The 22,142-nt window shown below is 36.6% G+C and overlaps 1 protein-coding gene across 1 annotated transcript in view; it reads left to right on the top strand.

Moving 5' to 3' along the window:
* Positions 1 to 22,142, top strand: part of CADPS2 (calcium dependent secretion activator 2) — a 524,381-nt gene that overhangs the window by 212,037 nt on the left and 290,202 nt on the right. Inside the window, exon 6 of the mRNA XM_007471293.1 lies at positions 3,270 to 3,391. Within this exon, the coding sequence (XP_007471355.1) occupies positions 3,270 to 3,391 (122 nt within the window). The remainder of the gene's footprint in view (positions 1 to 3,269; positions 3,392 to 22,142) is intronic.

A 22,142-nucleotide genomic window follows, 5' to 3' on the forward strand; every position in this document is an offset into this window, starting at 1 on the left:
TCTTTCCCTTTTGGAAACAAAATTATGCTCATGAGTTAGTTTTTTTGTGAAACTATGAATTGTTATTCTGTGCTTCGTTGCCAGTGTGTTAAACAGGGCTGTTCAGTTAGCAATAAAAGGGTGTTAGGAGGATGGAATGAGTTAAAACTTCATTTTGCCATGGTCTGAGAAGCTTCCATATTCTTACAGTCCTCTGTTACTAGGTCTATATAAGGCAGATATTTTCCTATCATGGCATGGTACAGATCTGTTCCATGTTGCCTACAGTATTTTAAAGAGGAGTTGTGTCTCACAACAAAATGAAGTCTCTTTCAGGGCAGACTACACAGTGCTTGTCTATGGGACACCTGAGGGAATGGACCAGGTACCTCCTCCAGCCCCAAGGCCTCTGACCTCAGCCTAGCTAAACCGAATAATTATCTCTCGCCCATTATCCAGGCCTCGCTCATCAGACACCAGATTTCAGCCTAAGAAAACTCTGAGGGGCAAGCAGTTAATCCATTTTAAGGGTTTCACATTTCATCCGTCAGGCTTAGAGCTGGTCCAGTGGAGAAGGAGTTTTTCTAGGAACTGAAGTCTGAGTCAAATGAATAAGTGCAGATTTGAAACACTGCTAAACATTTTATCATTTCTTTAAAATTTCTACCCACTCCTCCCTTCTTGCACCACACCACCTAACATATAAATCAGTTATTTATTTTTCATTTATCTGGCTTTCTTTACTAGAATGTAAGCTTTAGGAAGTTAACGTCTTTTTTTTTTCTTTTTTGTTTACTGAGGTATCCCAGGAGCCTAAAACAGTGCCAACAGCCTAAAACAGTTGACTCAATAATTGTTTATTGAATTAGGAACTTTGATGGTATTAAAACACAGCAGTTAGCCTCACAAGATTACTCTTATGTCTCTTCATTTATGAAGGCTTCAGAGAGAATTATAAAGCAAGAGACAAGCTAACTCACAAAACACTAAGCCAAACAATGGTATGTTAAAATTTAATATTCAAGTAAGGTTAGGAAGATGTTCATCCATGAAGTTATGAGTCTGTTGTAAGGGGAATGGTGTCAGTGGCATGAATATAGTTGATGTTCACACTGAGTGTTTTAGGCCGGCAGACCCTGTGACCTCCTCTGTGTTTGGAGGTACGTGTGTGGTCCCCCTATTCACCATACTGCTCAGCTGCCTTTACCCACAACCCGCACATGCCTGAGTGCTGTGTAACTCTGTGGGCGGACAATGCATTATTCAGAAGCGTGTTATCTAGTTTCATATTTTGTACATGCCTCCCTTCTTTATGCTTCTAGAATAACTTTGTTTTATCCTGATTACATCAGTTATCCAGAGATCTGGGAAGAAAAGACAGAACACAGATCAGTTTTATTTTCTGTAGTTTCATTATCAAGTTTTGTTGGTAATTAATTGAAACAGTTACCTAAGATAACTTAGGTTAGTTGATGGTCCATGGAATTCTTAGCTGCCTTTATCATTAATGATTGAGACTCGTTGCACTTTTCAAATTCCTTTTGGAAGTCAGATCTGTAGAACTGTGTTTTATTTACTTATATGTGTGGATTCATAACAGAAGTTACGTCTTTTGAAAGTGGCAGTTCTGCAGGATAGAACATTCCCGGAACAGATGGGAGCATTGTTTTGAGGGACAGAAAACTGTTTCACAACTCGTATGTTTTAGGAGGTCCTGTTTATAGTAGCTTGTAGTAGAGGTGACAGAAATAGTGTTAAGCAGATGCTTCCTTTCTTCTCTCTTGCACTTTGGCTATTAAACACTCTACAGAAAGAGATGCAGGACAAACAGTCATATTCCCATATAGGAACCAGTGCCATCAAGATTTCTAGATTTATCTTGTGTACTCAATTCTGTTTCATGTTTAGTATTTCACCTAAACTTCCTTGAGTATTAGAGCAACTGTGAAAACTGTTACTGTTATCTATTAATTCTCATAGTCTGTTTTCAGTTGTCTTCATTTGTATTCATATGTTGGTATGCGTTTCAGTGTGACAAAATGACAAAAGCCTTGATTGAGGGAGGAAAATGGTTCTGAATTTGACCCGTATTTTTTGGTGATCAGTTTCCCGTATATTTTTATGAAAAAATGAAACAAAAATAATAGGGATTTGTATTTACAAAAAAAGTTGTTGTACCAGAACTGAAAGGAAGAAAAGTTCTTTTAAGATGGTTTGTTCCTTTGAGGCTTTTTGCCTGAACTTTCATATCAGAACTCTATGAAGAGTGTAATGATTTTCATAATGTATTAAAAGATCAATAAATGACACATCTTTTTAGTGGATATTTTGGTAGCTACATGGCATGAATGATGCTATTAATCTTGTTTATACATATACAACAGGAGATCAATACATGTGCATGTATAGAAAGGTCATTGAATATAGTTTATTAATTTTGAGAATTTAGGAAACTTCATGATGCAAGTTTTGATTTTAAAAAACTATTATAAATGATATTTAGTAGTAGTCATATTTTATGTGTACATCCAGTAAGAATGTTAGGTTACAGTATTTTAAGATTGGCAGTCTTTTATACAGACATAAAAAGCACACTTGAAAACTATGTTTCCCTTTCCCCCAGGAGTTACAGATATATAAGGTAATATCAGTCTTTCCACCCTTTTCCAGTAGACCGCATCAAATTGGTATATACCTTTAATGGATGGGGAAAATTGTTTTCCTTGTCAAGTTAATAGTAAGATATTCATTGCCAAGTTATATTTTCCATATTTTCATAAGGTAAACAGTGGCTATGAAGAAAATTCTTTTATAAATGCTAGTAGTCATATAAAATAAGTGAATATAGAAATTTTCTGATGTCGTGTATTGATATCAATGAATTGGTGTGATGGTGACAGTGTCTACCAGTCGCCTTATGTGGAATTCAACCTGTATCCTTTTAACACATTCACTGAATTTTTATTAATAATTCTGCTTTGCCTCATGCAGACCTGCCATAATTTTTTTTTCAGGCTCTGAGTTTATATCTCACTTATGTCATTGTGGCTCATAGTTAGAGACTTTAATCTTTCATAACTGGCAGGAGATGCGTCTTCAGATACCAGACTTTCTCACAATGTTATTTACCTTCCATGAATAAAGGTGGATTATAAAGAAGATAAAATACCATGATATTGCCAGATAATTTTATCAATTGGTCTTCCTAATCGTATGTAGTTCATACTGCCGTCTCTATTGCTAAGTGTTGTCAGCTTGACGAATCAGTGAAACGTTTTTCTTATCCTTAGATTGTCATAATGGAAGTGGAAGGTTTGAAGTCAGTCGCTCCCAATCGAATTGTTTACTGTACAATGGAAGTGGAAGGAGGAGAAAAACTGCAGACAGACCAGGCCGAAGCCTCAAGGCCACAGTAAGCCAGCTGAAAAAAATGTGTTTTTCTTCTCTCTTTTTTTTTTTTTTTGCGGTACGCGGGCCTCTCACTGTTGTGGCCTCTCCCGTTGCGGAGCACAGGCTCCGGACGCGCAGGCTCAGCGGCCGTGGCTCACGGGCCCAGCCGCTCCGCGGCATGTGGGATCTTCCCGCACTGGGGCACGAACCCGTGTCCCCTGCATCGGCAGGCGGACTCTCAACCACTGTGCCACCAGGGAAGCGTTTCTTCCCTCTTGAAGAAATGTGCTTTATCTCTTTGAAGAATCGTATGGTTTTACACTCTGAAACTGTTATTTGGCTAGCTTTGTCTCAACTGTGTTAGAATCAGTGTGTGCCTTTCTGGATAATGAGGCTATAATTAGAGCTATGCAGAATCCCTGTGTAGCACAAACAGAAAATCCAACATGCAAATGTGAAGCTAATTATTAGGCAATTAAATGTTTGTAAGTCATTTGTAAGGAATGCGTGTGTTGTTATCGTGTGTTATTTAAAAGGCAGTGCTTGATCCTATTTCAGTTACTAGAAATGTAATCTATAGCTTTTCCATTTCTGTGTATTATAGCTCTGTGGCGGTGCTGAGGTAGATATTAGACAACGTCTTGGGATACTTTAGTGAGTAGGCTTGAGTTAGAGAACCGGTTAATGACTACCGTGCAGTAACTGGAGATGCTAAAACTGTTCTTTGCTGGCAGTTTTATGTTTCAGATTCTGGGAGTGAGTTTAGGTTTGGAAGATGTTCTTTTTAACTGATTCAAACTTGGGAAACATCACAGTCTCTGGTAGAAAATAACCACGTGGGCCAGGGGAATTTAAATGAAAATTGCCTGGCCTTCATTTGCACACTGCCTTTCGATAACATTTTTTTCTTCCATTTAAACTTTATTTAGAATTTCTTACAGGCCTTAGGATTTTTGCCTTATAACGGTGTCAGTATGTGGATTCTTCATTCAGGAAACCTCAACCTCTGAGATTCTGGCTGAGCACTGGCTAGATAGAGATGAACGAGAAACTTTGATTTTCTTTAGGGCAAAGTCTAAGGAGGTATACAGAGAGTTAAGTGTAACAGGGCAGATGTGCACAGAGTATTATGGGATTGAGAAGAAGCAAACTGAAACTTCTCACCCTGCCTTACAAAGCCCTACAGGCCTCCCCTGACCAGCCTCTCATTACCTCTGGGACCTCACCTTGTCTCTCTGTTCCCCTGGTCAGTTACTATTCCGCCTCCCTGGACCTCATGAAGTTCCTATCAGCCTTCTCTCATCATTGCACTTGCTTTTCCCTCTGCCTGCAGTTGCTCTGCCTCTTACCTTTTTATAGCTGGATCCTTAGTACTGAGAAACGTAAACATCACTTGCTGAGAACAGCCCCTTCCTTTAGACAACCCAATGCTAAGTGGATATTTTCTGGTTCATCACTTTATAATTTTTAGATTAATGGGTTCCTCATCTGTGTATCTTGTACTGTGTCCCTTCCTCTGTCCTTTTGGACGGAGCTCTTGTCCTGTTGATCTTATGTCTTAGCACCTTGTAGGTACTCATTCAGAATTTACTGATTCACGGTGAAGTGAAAATAATGAGGATAAACAGCTCTTTAAGAGGTTAAAACCTCTCAGGAGGCTGTGTGAGACAGAGAAACTGGGACCATTTCTAGCAAGGCATATGGAGTCAAGGGAGGGGTTTGGTGTCTGTTTTAAAAATTAGCTGGTTTAGTATATTCACAGTGTTATGCAACCATCGTCAATTTTAGAACATAGTCATCACCTCAGAGAGAAACTCTTTACCTTTTACGTATCAGCCTCAAATCACCTCAGCCCTAAGCAACTACTAATTGACTTTCTGTGTCTATGGATTTGCCTTTTTGGGACATTTCATATAAAAGGAATCATATATAACAATAATATGTGCTCTTTTGTGACTGGCTTCTTTCACTTAGCATATTTTCAAGGTTCATCCATCTTGTGGCATGTGTAGGACTTCATGCCTTTTTATGGCTGAATGATATTCCATTGTATGTATATACCACGTTTTGTTTATTCATCTAGGCTAATGAGACTTAGGTTGTTTCTACCTTTTGGCTACTGTGAATGATGCTGCAGTTAAAGGCTGGTATACAAATACCCATCTGAGTACCTGTTTTCAGTTGTTTGGGGTATACAGCTAGGAGTGAAATTGCTGAATGATATGGTCATTCTATGTTCAGCTTTTTGATAATCCATCAAAATGCTTTTTCACAATGCACCATTTTATTTTCCCACCAGCAATGTATGAGAGTTAAATTTCTTCATATTCTCATCAGTGCTTGTTGTTTGACTTTTAAAAATATATAGCCATCGTAGTAAGAGTAAAGCAGTGTCTTGTGGTTTTGATTTGCTCTTCTCTAATGACTAATGATGTTGATCATCTTTTCATATGCTGTAGTAGCCATTCATGTAGCTTCTTTAGAGAAAGAAATGTCTATTCAAGTTTTTTGCCTATTTTTTATTTGAGTTGTTTGCCTTTTGGTTGTTAAGTTGAAAGAACTATTTATATATTCTAGATACTAGACCCTTATCATATATATGATTTGCACATGTTTTCTTCCATTCTGTATATTATCTTTTCACTTTATTGATACTGTCTTTTGAAGCATGAAGTTTTACAACTTTAAGTCCAGTTTACCTAGTTTTTGTTTGTTGCTGTGCTTTTGGTGTCATATCTAAGAATCCAGTGCCAAATCCAGGGTCACAAAGATTTACCCCTGTGTTTTCTCCTAACACTGTCATAATTTCAGCATTTTGCATTTAAGTGATTGACCCATTTTAATTTTTGTACATGGTATGATGTAGGGTGAAACTTCCTTCTTTTGTGTATGACAATCCAGTTGTCCCAACACCATTTACTGAAGAAACTACTCCTTGTCCATTAAATGTTCCTGGTACCCTTTTGAAAATCATTTGACGATAGATACATGGGTTTATTTATGGACTGTCAGTTTCATTTCATTGATATATCTATATGTCTGTCCTTATGCTAGTACCACATTATCTTGATTACCATTGCTTTGTATTGAGTTTTAAGATCAGGTGTGTGAGTCTTCCAAATATGTTTTTTTTCAAGATTATTTTGGCTATTCTGGTTTTCCATATGAATTTTAGGATCACTTTGTCAGTTTCTGCAAAAATTTTGTAGTTATCACCAGCTTGGATTCTGATAGGAATTGTATTGAATCTGGGGTCAGTTTGGAGAGTATTGCCAACTTAACAATATTAAGTCTTCCTACCCAGGAACGTGGGATATCTTTCCATTTATCTAAATTTTTAATTTCTTTCAACAATATTTTGTAGTTTTCAAAGTATGTTTTCTACTTCTTTGGTTAATTTTATTTCTAGTATTTTTATTCTTTTTGATGCTATTATTAATGGAATTGTTCTTTTAAATTCACTTTTGGATTGTTCATTGCCAATGTATAGAAATACAGTTGATTTTTTGTATATTAATTCCATATGCTGCACCCTTGCTGAACTTGTTTATTCTAATAGTACATTTTTTACTGGATTTCTTAGACTTCTTTCTATATAATATGTCATTTGCAAATAGTGATCGTTTTATTTCTTACTGTCCAATCTGAATGCTTTTTATTTCATTTTTTGCCTAATTGCCCTGACTAGCACCTCCAGTACAGTGTGAAATAGAAGTGCCAAGAAAAGACATCCTCGTGTTCCTAATTTTAGAGGAAAAGCATAGTCTTTCATCATTAAACATGATGTTAGCTCTGCCTTTTACATAGATGCCCCTTATCAGTTTGAGGAAATTCCTCTCTATTCCTAGTTTGAGTGGGTTTTTTCCATGAAAGGGTGTTGGATTTTGTCAAATGTTTTCTCTGCATCTATTGAGATGACCATATGGTATTTGCCATTTATTCTATCAATATGGTACATTACATTATATGCTTTTGGCGGAGGGGGGTGGTTAAACCAACCTTGCATAATTGCCACTTGGCCGTGATGTATATAATTTTTTTTTTTTTTGCGGTACGCGGACCTCTCACTGTTGTGGCCTCTCCCGTTGCGGAGCACAGGCTCCGGACGTGCAGGCTCAGAGGCCATGGCTCATGGGCCCAGCTGCTCCGCGGCATGTGGAATCTTCCCGGACCGGGGCACAAACCCATGTCCCCTGCATCGGCAGGCGGACTCTGAACCACTGTGCCACCAGGGAAGCCTCTATAATTATTTTTGGTACTAGATTATTTTCTCTAGTATTTTTAAAATCTATATTCATAAGAGATTGGTCTATAATATCCTTTTTTTTGTTGGCATCTGTCTGATTTTATATTGGCCTCATAAAATTCTTCTACTTTTTGGAAGGGTATGAAGAATTGGTATTAATTATTTTTTATGTGTTTGGTAGAATTACCAGTAGAACCATCTGGGGATAGATTTTTCTTTGTGGGTATTTTCTGGTTACTAATCCTGATTATATAGTGAATCATAATAGCTCTGCTAGGTTGGGTTCTTGGTGAGAGCCCTCTTCCTGCCCTACAGATCGCTGCCTTCTTGCTGTGTCCTCACATGGTAAAGAGACAGATCTCATTTCTCTTCATCCCATAATAAGGACGCCAATATTCTCATGGGTCTCCACTCCCATGACCTCATCTGAGCCCACTTACCTCCCAAAGGCCCCGCCTCCAAATACCATCACACTGGGGATTAGGGCCTCAACATATTAATTTGTGTGTGGGGGGTGTCACAAACACTACCCTACTCTAGTACTCCGTGAGTTCTCGAGGGAGTGCAAATGCCCTTAGAATCTCAATGTCATGATGTTTTTACAGAATCTTTTCTTAAAGTTTTACTGAGGTATAGTTTATATAGCATAAAATTCTTTTATTGAAATTTAGATGATTTTTAATAAATTTATACACTTGTGCCACTATCATCACAATTCAGTTTCAAAACACATTATTTCACAAAGTTGCCTCATTCCCATTTGCCATCTTACTTCCAAGAAAACACTCGTATGCCTTCTAGCTCTGTAATTTTTTTTCTGAACACTTCATATAAATGATATGCAAAACGTAGTCTTTTGTATCTGGCTTTTTTTCACTTAGCATAATCTCTACAAAGTCTTTTATTTAATTGATACTTAAATATTTGGTCAATCAAATGAGTTAATTTTTACATAAGTAGTTATTTTAACAATAATTTTTTCCACAAATAGTAAAAGTTTTCACAGAATACGTCTCATTTTATTTCTAATAAACTCAATGTATTCATAAAGAGATGCTATAATAGGGAACATATACATGGATAATTTAAATGAATTAAAATACTTGTGAGTTAGAGAGAAAATATTACAGTTAAGCCTCCAATATGCTTTTGATTACTCTTTTCACAAGGAAATTTGGCTAAAATATCTTACCTGTTTCTTCAGGAAGACTGAGTTAACTTTTAAAAAGAATTCAAAGATTTTTGTTTTTCATTGTATCCCAGGGGCAGATTTCCTTAAAAATGTATCTCCTGAATGCTGACCGACTGCAGCTTTTCAGCAGTGTGGTTACTTTTATCTTGAACTCATCTTGCACAACAGGAAAGAGATTCATCTCCTCCATCATCATAGTGAATTATGCCTTGGACACGTTTTCTGCATCTTATTGCTTCAACACTTTGTGCTTTGTTGGAGATCAGTTCATTCTTCTGTCTGATACTAATTAAAGTGCCTTATTTAGTCCATATTTCCAATAAATGTAATCAAGATTTCTAGCCATTGCCTATTTCATTCTTGTAATTCAGATTTCCTGCCAGCAATTAGGTGGAAAACAACATGTGAGTTTGGTACATGACTTAGAATATGGAACCTGGGATCTAATAAAAGTGGCGTTTAGAGACAAGTTTGATTTGTGAAGAGTGGTAGTGAGGTCATCTATTAAAGTTTTGTTTTTAATTTTGATTTTTTAATATAGGGAAAGGAATGTAGACAAATGGTATTTTCAGTGGAGAAAATTCTATTACTTCTGAATTTTTAAGTCATCGTTTCGTAGTCTCTCGGTCAACCAGGGAAAGTTTTGTTCTCTGTGAATGAGGTACAGAAGCATTGTTGCTCCACTTTTATAGCTTTCTACCATTTCCAGACGTTTCATTATTTCAGTTTTAGCCCATACCCTTAACGATACCAGCCGAAAGGAAGTGGAGGAGGGGTAGTCAGACGACAGCTGAAGCTGAAAGGGGTAGGGAGTGACTTGTCATGGTCATGTAGTGGTCACCAATCTCCTGATACGTAGTGATCTTAAAGCACTTGCCCTGCAAATGATGAGCATCCTTTGAGTGCCTAGAAGCATAAAAGCTAATAATACCCTATGGAGGGCCAAGATAGACCTTGGTTCTGGGGAAGTAGAAGGAAGGAAATTCGTTGTTAAAAACAAATCAGGAACTTGGGGGAGCAGGGAATGGGGAGTTGCTATTTGAGGAGCTTAAAGTTTCAGTCATGCAAGATGACTAAATTCTAGAGAGCTGCTGTGCAACATCGCACCTATAGTTAACAATGCTGCATCATACTCTTAAAAATTCTTTAAGGGGGTAGATCGCACGTTAAATGTTCTTGCCACACACAAAAAAAGATCCTGGGGAAGCAACACTCTGTTTTGCTATACTCTCTATCTCGTTCATCCATAATGCTGTCTTACTAAAGACCTTTGAAGGTTAATTGGTCTCTGTCCCCACCCCCCCTTCAAAGTAATAAAACAGAAAGGCAAGGAGCAGTAAGAAAAACTGATGAGTTGCATCATTAGAGAAATATATTTATGGTTTTTAGGATAGAACATTCTTCTACCTCATGAAAATGACGGGAAACACACGTTTCTGGAAACTTTAAATTCTGAACCATAATTGTAATCATCTGTCAAACTATTGAAAAAATATTGCCACTATAAATGGAAAGCTTATCAGAATGACAAGCTACTAGGACAAGTGTTTAAGAGAGATTAAATACAGATTTCAAATAAACCAATAGAAAGGTAACCGTGCTTTTTAAAAACATAGTAGTTTTCATTTTAATTTACTAATGCCAGCATTAGTTTTGAAGTGTAATTCATCAGCCAGCTACTCTTGCTGATGAGAGAATATACTACATTTTTAAATGATCTATCAAAAAGTATGCCTGTTTTTAATGAATCAAAAGGAAAACACTCAAACAGCACACAAGTTTCATCTTTTATCATTTCCATCTTTAAAAATATGAGATTCCTTCCTCTTACGTAAATTCACCAGAAATAACATTTCTCTAAAACCCATACTGCTGGTGCAGAAGAAAATGAGGCCTAAAGAGACAAACACTGGCCATATACAGAAACTATATTCATTGAGAGTTTATTTGCAAGTAAAGAAAGCTAATGTGTGGATCCTCATAATTAGTGGCATCTGAATTCGAGGGCAAAATGTGATCGATTAAGATTACAGATGCTTGCTGAAGAGCACTGATGGAAAACAGCAGTGAGAGAGCTTGGGAGAAAGTGTGTATAACTGTGATTATCAACATCTCTAGGATGGATTTACAGCTTGTAAATAAATGCCCCTTATAATCCGTGACTTTTTTCCAGAGCAGTGTTTTGCAGTTGCTTTCATCATTATTTTATTTGGTCTGTATAGCCACTTTATTGCACGGGATAAATTTGGCAAAGTGTAAGTAGCAAAAATCTTAACTTCTCTTCTGGTACTGCTCTCAGACGTGCTCCAGGATCACCCTCCCCTGCCCTTGGGAGAGATCTTGGCAGAAACCATAGCTTTGCTGCCCATTTTCAGGTATTAAATAACATGTTCGGGTATTAAAATTTCAGACCACTTTAAGTCAAAACCTACCCATTTCAAAAGGGTAGGGTTTTCCTTTCCTTCCTCCCAGCTTTCCCAGAAACCTGCCCGGGGGAAAGGGTACTGCTCTCTGTTCCTCACATGCTTCTTGCTTTGCCTGCTCGTATGCTCTTTCTACCAATTTTGGGTAGGGTGGAGGTGGGGATGAGGGGAAAAGGTGAAGGGGCAAAATGTCTTTTAGTGTAGGTACTCTTTGTAATCCTCTCTTGGTTAGCAAATGCCTTCTGTCATGGGGAATGTACACATTTAACTTTTCTCTGGTGCACTTCCTGGGAGACACACCTCGTGCTGCCCGGAACTGCTGACATCACACCCTTCCGTCCTAGAATGATGCATCCTCTAGCTGCCTTCCTTCTGCTTCCCCTGAGCTACTGCTTTAATAACATCACCCACATATCCTCTTCCTGCTTGAATTTAACTTTCTTAGCAGATGGCTCAAGTAAATTGGAAGCTCCTTAAAGACAAAGGCTCTATATTATACCTCCTGGTTCCTGTCTAGCTAGCACCAGCCACAAGTAATATGGCTCATTGGTGGTCTATAATTAAAGTTTTTTTCTCTACTATTTAGAGTATTAAAAAATACAGTCTCTCAATAGGTGTCAGGCTGTGACACTTGAGCCAGTACCTACCCTGATTAACACGATGTTTAGTCCTCGTTCTCACAACCCAAGCTCCCATTTTTCTAGAAATTCCTTGGAAAACATATTCACTTTAAAGGGCCATTTCTTCTGCTTCTGTGTGGTAACTTGAGGCTGGGATTCAGGATCTCTTCCAGATCCTTGCTATGCTGACTACCCTGAGATGGGGGACCACCTGCGTAAACAAGATGACTTGCCAAGGGATAGACAGGCACAAGTTCAGTTTTAATAGAATTGATATATATGATTCCTCTAGTTCTTAAGTACTCTCCCCTAAAGCCCTTCTTTCTAGGAAAGAACCTGCTAAATGCAAGTTCTCTCTCAAGCCACTTTCAGTCTCCCTTCCTTGACTTTACAAAAAGAGGTACACCTCTAACCCAACTTGAGTCTTAACCACGGTGTGTTTGTTCTGGAGTGGAAAAAAACCTCCACATCACCTTTCAAAAGGAAAAATTTTAACGTTCCTGTTAGTTTTTGGAAAGCAATTTACCTATGATGTAATAAATCCTCCTGTAAATTAGATGGCTTCTATTTCTCTGCTTTCAACACAGTTGCTGAAGGATTTATTCAAGTTTTCAACTGCTGAATGATGGAAAAATAGTTTTTGCTTATCAATCACTGTATTATTTTGGGACAGTCAAATAGGAAGGAAACAAACAAATTGATAAACATTGCTATAATAGTGTCCCATCTACTTATTTTCTTTGAGCTTACAACAGAAAGCATGAAATTCTGGGTTAAAATTGATGCTGAACTGTCTCAGTGTATCAGTAGAATTAAGCTATCGTCACCCGTGGGTATGTGTAGGCTTAAGCATTTTTTAACTGAAAGTTTGTACCCTTTGATCAATATCTTTCCTTTTCCTCCACCCCCAAGGCTCTGGTAACCACCGTGCTACTCTGTTATTATGAGTTTGACTTTTTTGTTTTAGATTCCACATATAAGTGAGATCATGCAATATTTGTCTTTCTGTGTCTGGCTTATTTCACTTAAAGTAATGTCTTCCAAGTACTTCCATGCTGTTGCGAATGACAGGACTTCCTTCTTTTGTAAGGCTGTGTAATATTATATTGTATGCATATACATTTCCTTTCTACGATGGATATTTAATTTGTTTCCCTATGCTGACTACTGCGAATAATACTGCAGTGAACATAGGAGTACAGATATCTCTTCCAGATGAGGATTTTATGTCCCTGAGTATATACCCAGAACGGGGATTGCTGGATGGTTTGGTAGATCTACTTTTAATTTTTGGACAAACCTCAGTACTGTTCTCCATGGCAACTGCACCATTTTATATTCCTACCAACAGTGTTACCAGGGTTCCAATTTTTCCAAATCCTTACCAGCACTTGTTATCTTTTATTATGTAGAAAATAGCCATCCTTACGTGTGTGATGTGACATCCCATTGTGGTTTTGATTTACATTTCCCTGATAATTACTGATGTTGACCATCTTTTCATATATCTGTTGGCCATTTGTATATCTTCTTTGGAGAAATGTCCGTTTATGTCCTTTGCCTATTTTCTAATTGGGTATTTTGTTTGTTTGTTTGCTTGCTTGCTATTGAGTTGTATGAGTTTCTTATATATTTTGGATATAAACTCATTATCAGAGATACAGCTTGCAAGTATTTTCTCCCATTGCATAGGTTGCCTTTTCACTCTGTTGATTGTTTCCTTTGCTGTGCAGACACTTTCTAGTTTGATGTAGTCCTGCTTGGATATTTTTGCTTTTGTAGCTTGTGCTTTTAGTGTCATATCCAAGAAATCATTGCCTAGACAAATGTCAAGGAGATTTTCCACTGTGTTTTCTTTTAGGAGTTTTATGGTTTTATGCCTTATGTTTAAATCTTTAATCCATTTTAGTTGATTTTTATGTGTGGTGTAAGATACACCATCTGTATATGGATATCCAGTTTTCCCAGCACCATTTGTTGATGAGATCATGTCATGTGCTAACAGACAATTTTACTTTTTCCTGTGGGTTTGGATGCTTTTTATTTTTCTTGCCTAGTTGTTTTGGCCAGGACTTCCATTATTATGTTGGATAAAAGTAATAAGTTTGGCACCCTTGTCTAGTTCCTGAACTTGAAGGAAATCTTTCAGTTTTTTGCTGCCGAGTGTGATACCTGTGGGCTTGTCATATATGACTATTATAATGTTGAGGTATATTCCAGAAGGAAATATATATATTCCCTCCCTCTGTCTTTCTTACTCTCCACCCCCCATGTTGAGCCTTATTACAATGATTAAAAAAATATATAAAAAACATGGTCAAGCATTAAAATATAGTAGGCTAAAATTCTAAATTTATGAGGGGTAAGTAGAATCAAAGTATAAGTTAAGGGCAAAAAAATAGTGTCGAATTTCTGTTAAAGAGGAGTTGTACAGGTGTTTTTTTTTTTTAATGGATGATGGTGGAATCATTTTGCTCTGATAAATTCCCTTGGATCCACTTAAGAATGATATCACTGTTTCAAGTTAAATGTCAATGTTTCCAACACACCAGAAATTATACCCTTTGCAACTCTTTAAATTTATATTTAAAATTTCTAGATGTCAATTTAAAAAATGTGTGAAGAGGTGTACATAATTTTTCAAAAGTATTTTAGGAAGTTCATGAGAAAAAGGTTGAAGGCCGCTTTTCTAGGACGTGTAGTGTTCTGGAGCCAGACCAAGTCCTGTGGTCAAAAGACTTTACTGTTGCTGTGTTTCAGATGCAGACTGCTTAGCCCAGACAGAAGAAATGCCTTTATTCTTAGCTGCTCCTGTCCTAGAGTACAGACCAGCAGCCGAAGAGATATCTTTGGGGCTCACTTCCACCAGTGCACATCTTCACCCAGACCAGGTCTAGCACCTGGTGGGCAGCAGTGAAGGACCTATGTTCTCTTGAGACACGTGCACAGTAATCACTACTTAGAGCATTGCTGTGAAGAGAGAGTGGGAGTAGTACATGTAAAGGATTTTCCAGGATCCTCAGAACAGTCAAGGAATGAGAAGAATGATAATATCAATAAGTAGGAAAGACATTTTATGAAACCTGTATAGCATTTGGTGTGAGTTCATAAAATAAGTTCATATTTTCAGAATTTAAGCAGAATTTATAATATTTAAAAATAGAAAGAAATACATTAGAAATGAAATAAGTTGGAAAGGAAGTAAGATATTTTAAAACTCAGATTTCAGGATTTTAAAATGTTAATTTCAGGGTGATGATAGTGGATATGTAACATGGCTCGAAGCCAAAGAATGAGACAAATCAGAGGGTAAATCTCAGCTTCACCCCAGGTTAGCCATGTTGTCATGTGAGTGTTTCCTCATTGGTAAAATGGGGACAGTAGTGCCTATATCAAGGATTATACTGTGAATTAATTGACATAATGTATGCAGGAACACTTGACCATGTTCTTATGCTTTTACCTTTCCCCATATACTCACCAATTTTTGTTTTAGCCTTTGCTTTGTGTGCTGTGCTTGTTTTCAATTTTTTAAATCTTGTGTTCATTTTCTACTTTCTTTAAACCTTTTCTCGTAGCACCCTGCTTTAAAGTTGAGAATTTTCAGGAGGGAGCTCATAGTTGAAGAAAGATTCAATGCTGCTGACAACATGAAAGAACATTTTATGAAGCGAAATTTGCTTTTGTCTCTTGAGTCCCATCTGAGATTTTTGGCTTGGGTGTTTTCATTGTCATGCAATATTTATTTGGTAAGAACCCCATGACCATTTTTTTTAAGATTTGAGAGTTAGTTTCAATCAAAAAGAGGTTGTTTTCAACATGAATAATGCTCCAGTGTCAGTTTGAAGGGACAACATTCTTCGGTTGTCATCTATTTACTATCAACATTGGTTTTGTTTCTCAGTTGATGTCATTGAAGATTTATATCTGCTCTGGTAAAATGCAGCTGTCAAAGGATCACTAGCTCTGAGCAGCAGAGTGTTCTGCCATTGTTGACGGTAACTTTGCAGCCGCGTCTCCCATGTTGGCACCGTGTTAATACATTATGTGCAGGGCACTCAACCGTGACCTGTACTAGAGCTGTGGAATAGAAATGCAGCTGGGGACTCCCATTACAATTGACGTGTGCATCAGTAAAAGAAAGGATAATCCTAAATTCAGTGCAACTTATATAACTGGGATTGTTTCAGATACAGGGAAATCTAGAACAGTTGGGAAAAATATCCTGCAACCCTTTGCAGGCCCTCCCTGGAATGAAGGGAATACAGAAGGTTGTTTCTGCAAATCAGAGTGTTCAAATGGCCTTGGTGACTGGGAGATGCACGCAGAGCCAGGGTCAAAAATGCGGCATGGTCATGCCTCTGTACGTGAGAGCAGGGTGCCTTTCTCTGCCCAAGAAATGTGAATGATGTTCTAAGACCAGTTCAGCTTGGTGCAGGTTTTGCACCCAGGTTGATCTCAGCACACTCTCCTTTTATTAGCACTTTTTACTTAAACATAGTATAATATAATACATAAACATAGTATAAATATATAAACATAATACCACATATAATAATGTATTTTATTTTTTACATTCATCCTAATGCTGGTTATATATTCCTTCATAGGAAAACTCATTTTGGGGTACTATCCATAATATGTATGTATACATTATTATATAGAGATTTTTTTAAGTTAGGTAACTGTATGAAATATAATTGCAGTAGTTGTAATGAGATCAAGACTGACATTCTTTGCAAGTAAAAATTATTTTTTATTGTAAGAATACACACACACAAAAACATGAGATCTCTTCCCTTAATAAATTTTTGAGGACCCAATACAGTACTGTTGACTATTGGCAAAATGTCATACAGCTGATCTGTAGAATTTATATTGAACTGAAAATGTATACCTGTTGAACAGCAACTCCTTTTTCCATTCCCTCCAGTCCCTGGCAACTACCATTCTACTCCCCGTTTCTATGTATTTGATCATGTTAGATACCTCATATAAGTGGAATCATACACTATTTGTCCTTCTGTGACTTAGCTGATTTTACTTATAATGCCTTCAAGGTTTATCCATACTGCCACATATGGCAGAATTTCATTTTTTTTTTAAGGTGGGATAATATTCCATTGTACATATATAAAACATCTTTGTCCATTCATCCATTGATACACATTTAGGCTGTTCCATATCTTAACTATTGTGGATAATGCTGCAGTGGACATGGGAGTATATCTCTTTGAAATCCTGATTTCGGTTCTTTCATATATATACACACACACACAGAGACACACACACACACACACAGACACACACACACAGATACACACACACACACACACACACACAGAAGTGGGATTGTGTTGGATCATATAGTAATTCTGTTTTTAATTTTTTGAGGAACCTCCATACTGTTTTCCATAGCAACTGCACCATTTTTTATTCCCACCAGCAGTGTTCCAAGGGCTCCAATTTCTCCACATCCTCGCCAGCACTTGTTATCTTTTGGGTTTTTTTAGATAATAGCCATCCTAACAGGTGTGAGGTGATGTCTCATTGTGGTTTTGATTTGTATTTCCCTGATGATTACTGATGTTGAGCAAATTTTTATATACCCGTTGGCCATTTGTATACATTCCTTCGAGAAATGGCTGTTTATATCCTTTGCCCATTTTATAATCAAGTTACTTCGTTTATTTCCTACTGAGTTGTATGAGTTCCTTATATGTTTTGGGTATTAACGCATTATCGGATATACTGTCTGCAAATATTTTCTCCCATTCCATAGGTTGCCTTTTCACTCTGTTGATTGTTTCCTTTGCTTTATAGGAGCTTTTTCAGTTTGATGTAGTCCTAGTTGGCTCTTTTTGCTTTGTTGCTTTTAGTCTCATATCCAATAAATCATTACCTAGACTAATGTCATGAAACTTCTTCCTGTGTTTTCTCCTAGGAGCTGTTTAAATTCAGACCTTACATTTAAGTCCTTAATCCATTTTCACTTGATTTTTGTGTGTAGTGTAAGGTAAGGGTCCAGTTTTATTCTTTTGCATTTGAATATCCAGTTTCCCCAGCACTATTTGTTGAAGAGACTACCTTTTCTGCATTACGTATTCTTGACACCCTTGTGGAAGATATGTTGATCATACAATATATGTATGTGTTTATTTTTGTTCTTGCCATTCTGTTCCAATGGTCTGTATTTCTGTTTTTAATGCCAGTACCATACTGTTTTAATTACTGTAGCTTTGTTATGTGTTTTGAAATCAAGATGTGATGCCTCCAGGTTTTTCTTCTTTCTCAAGATTGCTTTGTCTATTCAAGGTCTTTTGTGGTTCCATTTGAATTTCAGGATTTTTTTCTATTTCTGTTCAGAAAAATGCCACTGGAATTTTGATAGGGATTGCATTGAATTTGTAGATTGCTTTGGGTTGTATGAACATTTTAACAATATTGATTCCTCCAACCCGTGAACATGGGATATCTTCCCATTTATTTGTGTTGTCTTTAAATTCTTTCATCAGTTTTATATCATTATCATTCTGTAAATCTTTCATATCCTTGGTTAAGTTTATTCCTAAATATTTTGTTCTTCTTGACACTATTGTGAATGGGATTGTTTTCTTAATTTCTTCGTGGATAGTTGTTAGTGTACAGAAATGCAATTGGTTTTTGTGTATGTTGATTATATATTCTGCAGATTTACTGAATGTATTAGTTATAACAGTTTTTTGTGTACTCTTCAGTGTTTTCTACATATAAGATAATGTCATTTGGATCATTTTACTTCTTCCTTTCCCATTTGTGTGCTTAAAAAAATTTTTTTTTCCTAATTGCTCTGGCTAGAATTTTCATTACTATGTTGTATAAAAGTGGTAAGAGTGGACAGCTTTGCCTTGTTTCTGATCTTAAAGGAAAAGTTTTCTATTTTTCACCATTGAGTATGGTATTAGCTGTCTGCTTGTCATATATGGTCTTTATTATATTGAGTAAATTCCTTTTGTACTTAGTCAATCTTTTATCATAAAAGAATGTTGAATTTTGTCAAACGTTTTTTCTTTCTCTGTTGCAATGATCATGTGATTTTTATCCTTCGTTCTATTAATATGCTGTGTCACATTGATTTGTATATGTCAAACTATTATCGCATCCTAGGAATAAATCACACTTGGTCATGGTGCATGATCCTTCTAACATCCTGTTGAATTTGTTTTGCTGGTATGTTGTGAGGACTTTTGTATCTGTGTACCTCAGGGATATTTACCTGTAGTTTCTTTTCTTGTAGTGTCTTTGTCTGGCTTTGGTATCTGGATAATGCTAGGCTTTTAAAATGAGCTTCAAAGTGTTCTCTTTAATTTTGGGGAAGAGTTTGAGAAGTGATTAGCATTAGCCTTTCTTTAAAATTGTGGTGTAATTCACCAGTGAATCCATCTGATTCTGGGCTTTTCTTTGTTGGGAGGTTTTTGATTACTAATTCAATCTCCTTGCCAGTTATAAGTCTGATCAGATTTTCTTTTTCTTTATGTGTTGGTCTTGGTAAGTTGTATGTTTCTAGAAATTTATCCATTTCTTCTGGTTATCCAACTTGTTGGTATATAATTGTTCATGGTAGTCTCATATGATTCTTTTTATTCCTGTGGCATCAGTTGTAATGTCCTCTCTTTCATTTCTAATTTTGAGTCTGTCTTTATCCTACATAGTCTAACTAAAGATTCATCAACTTAAGAAATCTCTGCTTAAACCACCTACGCAACATTTTTTTCCCCCTGCTAAGGCACTTTTATTCATGACAGTGACTCTCCTTATTAAATTTTACTTATGAGATGTTTTGTCACTAATTTATTTAGTAAGATTAATTACAAGCTGATTATTTTTAAATTAATATATTTTTAAAAATCATAATTTCTAAGCCTTTCTGTTTAGAAGGAAGTGGACACTTAAATAAATCTAAAGTATGACAATTATCAGGTAACTTTTGCTGAATGAGACCCATTGTTCACAGTATTTTTTCTTCTTTCTGAAATTTGAAGAGAACTCTTTATGCATGGGAACCCTATGATCTAGAAGATGTGAGAGTGCTTTTCCTTAAGCTTTCATTTTAAAGAAAGAATAAGTCTTACGTAAATTTCAGGGCGCATTTGTTTGTTTGTTTTGCACTTTCCATCTTCCCAATTAAAACTATCAGCTCTGGAAATATGGCATCAAAGATATTGACATCACATCATTTAAAGAGAGTTTTGAAAGACGGGAAAAGAAGGCTATTCTAGAATTTCTCTTGTTCTCAGAAAAGACTTCAATTGACTTAAGATGACCAAAGAAACCACAGTGACAGTAAGTTTGGCAAAAGAAATGTAAGTGAAGAAGCAGTCACTTTTTAGACAAGTAACACTTGTTATCCTGGCACAAATTTCCTTATTACATAAAATTCAAGATGAATTTGGTTGGCAAAGATTTTATATCTTTGGCTTATAAAATAGCAAAATTTTACCTGAAGCAACTTTGTGAAATTCTCACTGTGTTCTAATGTTTAACTTTCCTCTTCTTGCCATAATATAGCTTTGCTGGCAGATGGCAACATTTGGATCATACTGAAATTGGCAAATTCTCATAAGAATCTTTAAAAATTTTAATATTTGCATGTGGAAAATAAAATCACAGTTTTTGTATAGCTCTGCCAGAGTGGCAAAGACAAATTCTTAGGCATTTTTCTTCTTTTCATACCCTGTATTGATGTCTAGGGAAAAAAAGTTAAACTATTTACTATGAATATAATCTTAGAGTTGTAAAAACTTAACCTTTTATCTTCCATATTTAAAAACTGTGTTCCTAAAGTAACAACTTGTGTTTTTATTAAAATAATACCAGTAGCTGAAAGTCAACATTTCTTTCAGGGTCAAACACCTTTTCCTGTAGGTTCCCTCTAAAAATTCAAAATGTTCTCATCCAATTACTTATTTTACAAAGGGGCAGTGTTTCAGGTTACCTCCTTCTCATGTTATTTCTCCAGAAATTCTCCATTCTAGGTGAAAGCTCCAGAATGAACTTCTAGGGGAGAGACTCGTTAGTTCTTTAGTAAATAATACCCTTGGCAATTTAGGACCAAAACAGACATGTTTTTCTAAGTTTGGCTTCAAGCCAATTCAGGTCATAGCAGGAACTTGGTGGACCTCAGTATTTATTTGAGCACATCCTACTTATAGTGGGACTAGAATGGTAAATGGCTTAGAGTAAGGGTCTCGATTTCTGCTGCAAACCCATTAAAATTGCAGAAGTAACTATTTCTGGAAGGCTCAGAGCAGGTTTATGAACTTAATATGACTAGTCACTTTTGTGATGAGACCTACTGACAGCTGGACCTGTTTCGCTCATCATCAGACAGATTAGTGATTACATTAAATTTTCATGATTAATATTTTCTTGGACATATCTGTGAATGTTGCATAGCTCAGTTTTTCAGGGAAGGTCCCCAACCTAGCCAGTGACCTTTGCTGTTTTCCCTCAGTTGGTGGCATCTTTAGAAAGAGAAAGCTTGTTTACAACAAGCTGAGCCTGGCTTTGTTGCTTTGACTCCACAGGGCTGCCCTTTCTGCTCGCAAAGAGGCTAATTCCTTTATTTAGCTACTGCATGTGTTGTTTTGCTTTGTTTTCTTTCCATCATGTAGCTTGTGATGGCCTGGACAAAAAGTGTATGTCCGTTTTATAATGATCCTTTTCTTAAAAGCAATCCAAAGATGTAATACGCCAACAGCACATTCTTATAAAGTGATCAAAATTGTCCAGTTTTATAGCACCACTTATGTAAAGTAAGATATATTACAAGGAGGATAATTAATTTGATCTAGGAATATTTATCCATATGGCATGGATGAGCAAGAATTTCACAGTAGAATATAATTACTCTCTTTTATTAGATAGGCAACAGATACAGTTTATTCTCTTACTTTAATAGGTAATTCATATTGTGTGCAGTATTGTTCATTCTGAAAGAAACTTTTATAATGTGCCAACCCCTGTGGTAGAATACAAAGAAAAAAATTTCCAAGTTGAGAAAGCTCTTACTAAAAGTAATTCTACAATCTAGAGTCTTCTTTTTAGTTATGCAGATTAATACTGGAAACAGCATATCCTTCTCTTGTCTGGATATCTTCAGCTGGGTATCTTGCAGACTGAAATTCAACATGTTCAGAATAGAAACAATTCTCTTTCACCTTTTTTTTTTTTTTCCGGTACGCGGGCCTCTCACTGTTGTGGCCTCTCCCGTTGCGGAGCACAGGCTCCGGGCGCGCAAGCTCCGCGGCCCA

The sequence above is a fragment of the Lipotes vexillifer genome, unplaced genomic scaffold, assembly GCF_000442215.2.
Source record: "Lipotes vexillifer unplaced genomic scaffold, Lipotes_vexillifer_v1.1 scaffold618, whole genome shotgun sequence".
NCBI lineage: Eukaryota > Metazoa > Chordata > Mammalia > Artiodactyla > Lipotidae > Lipotes > Lipotes vexillifer.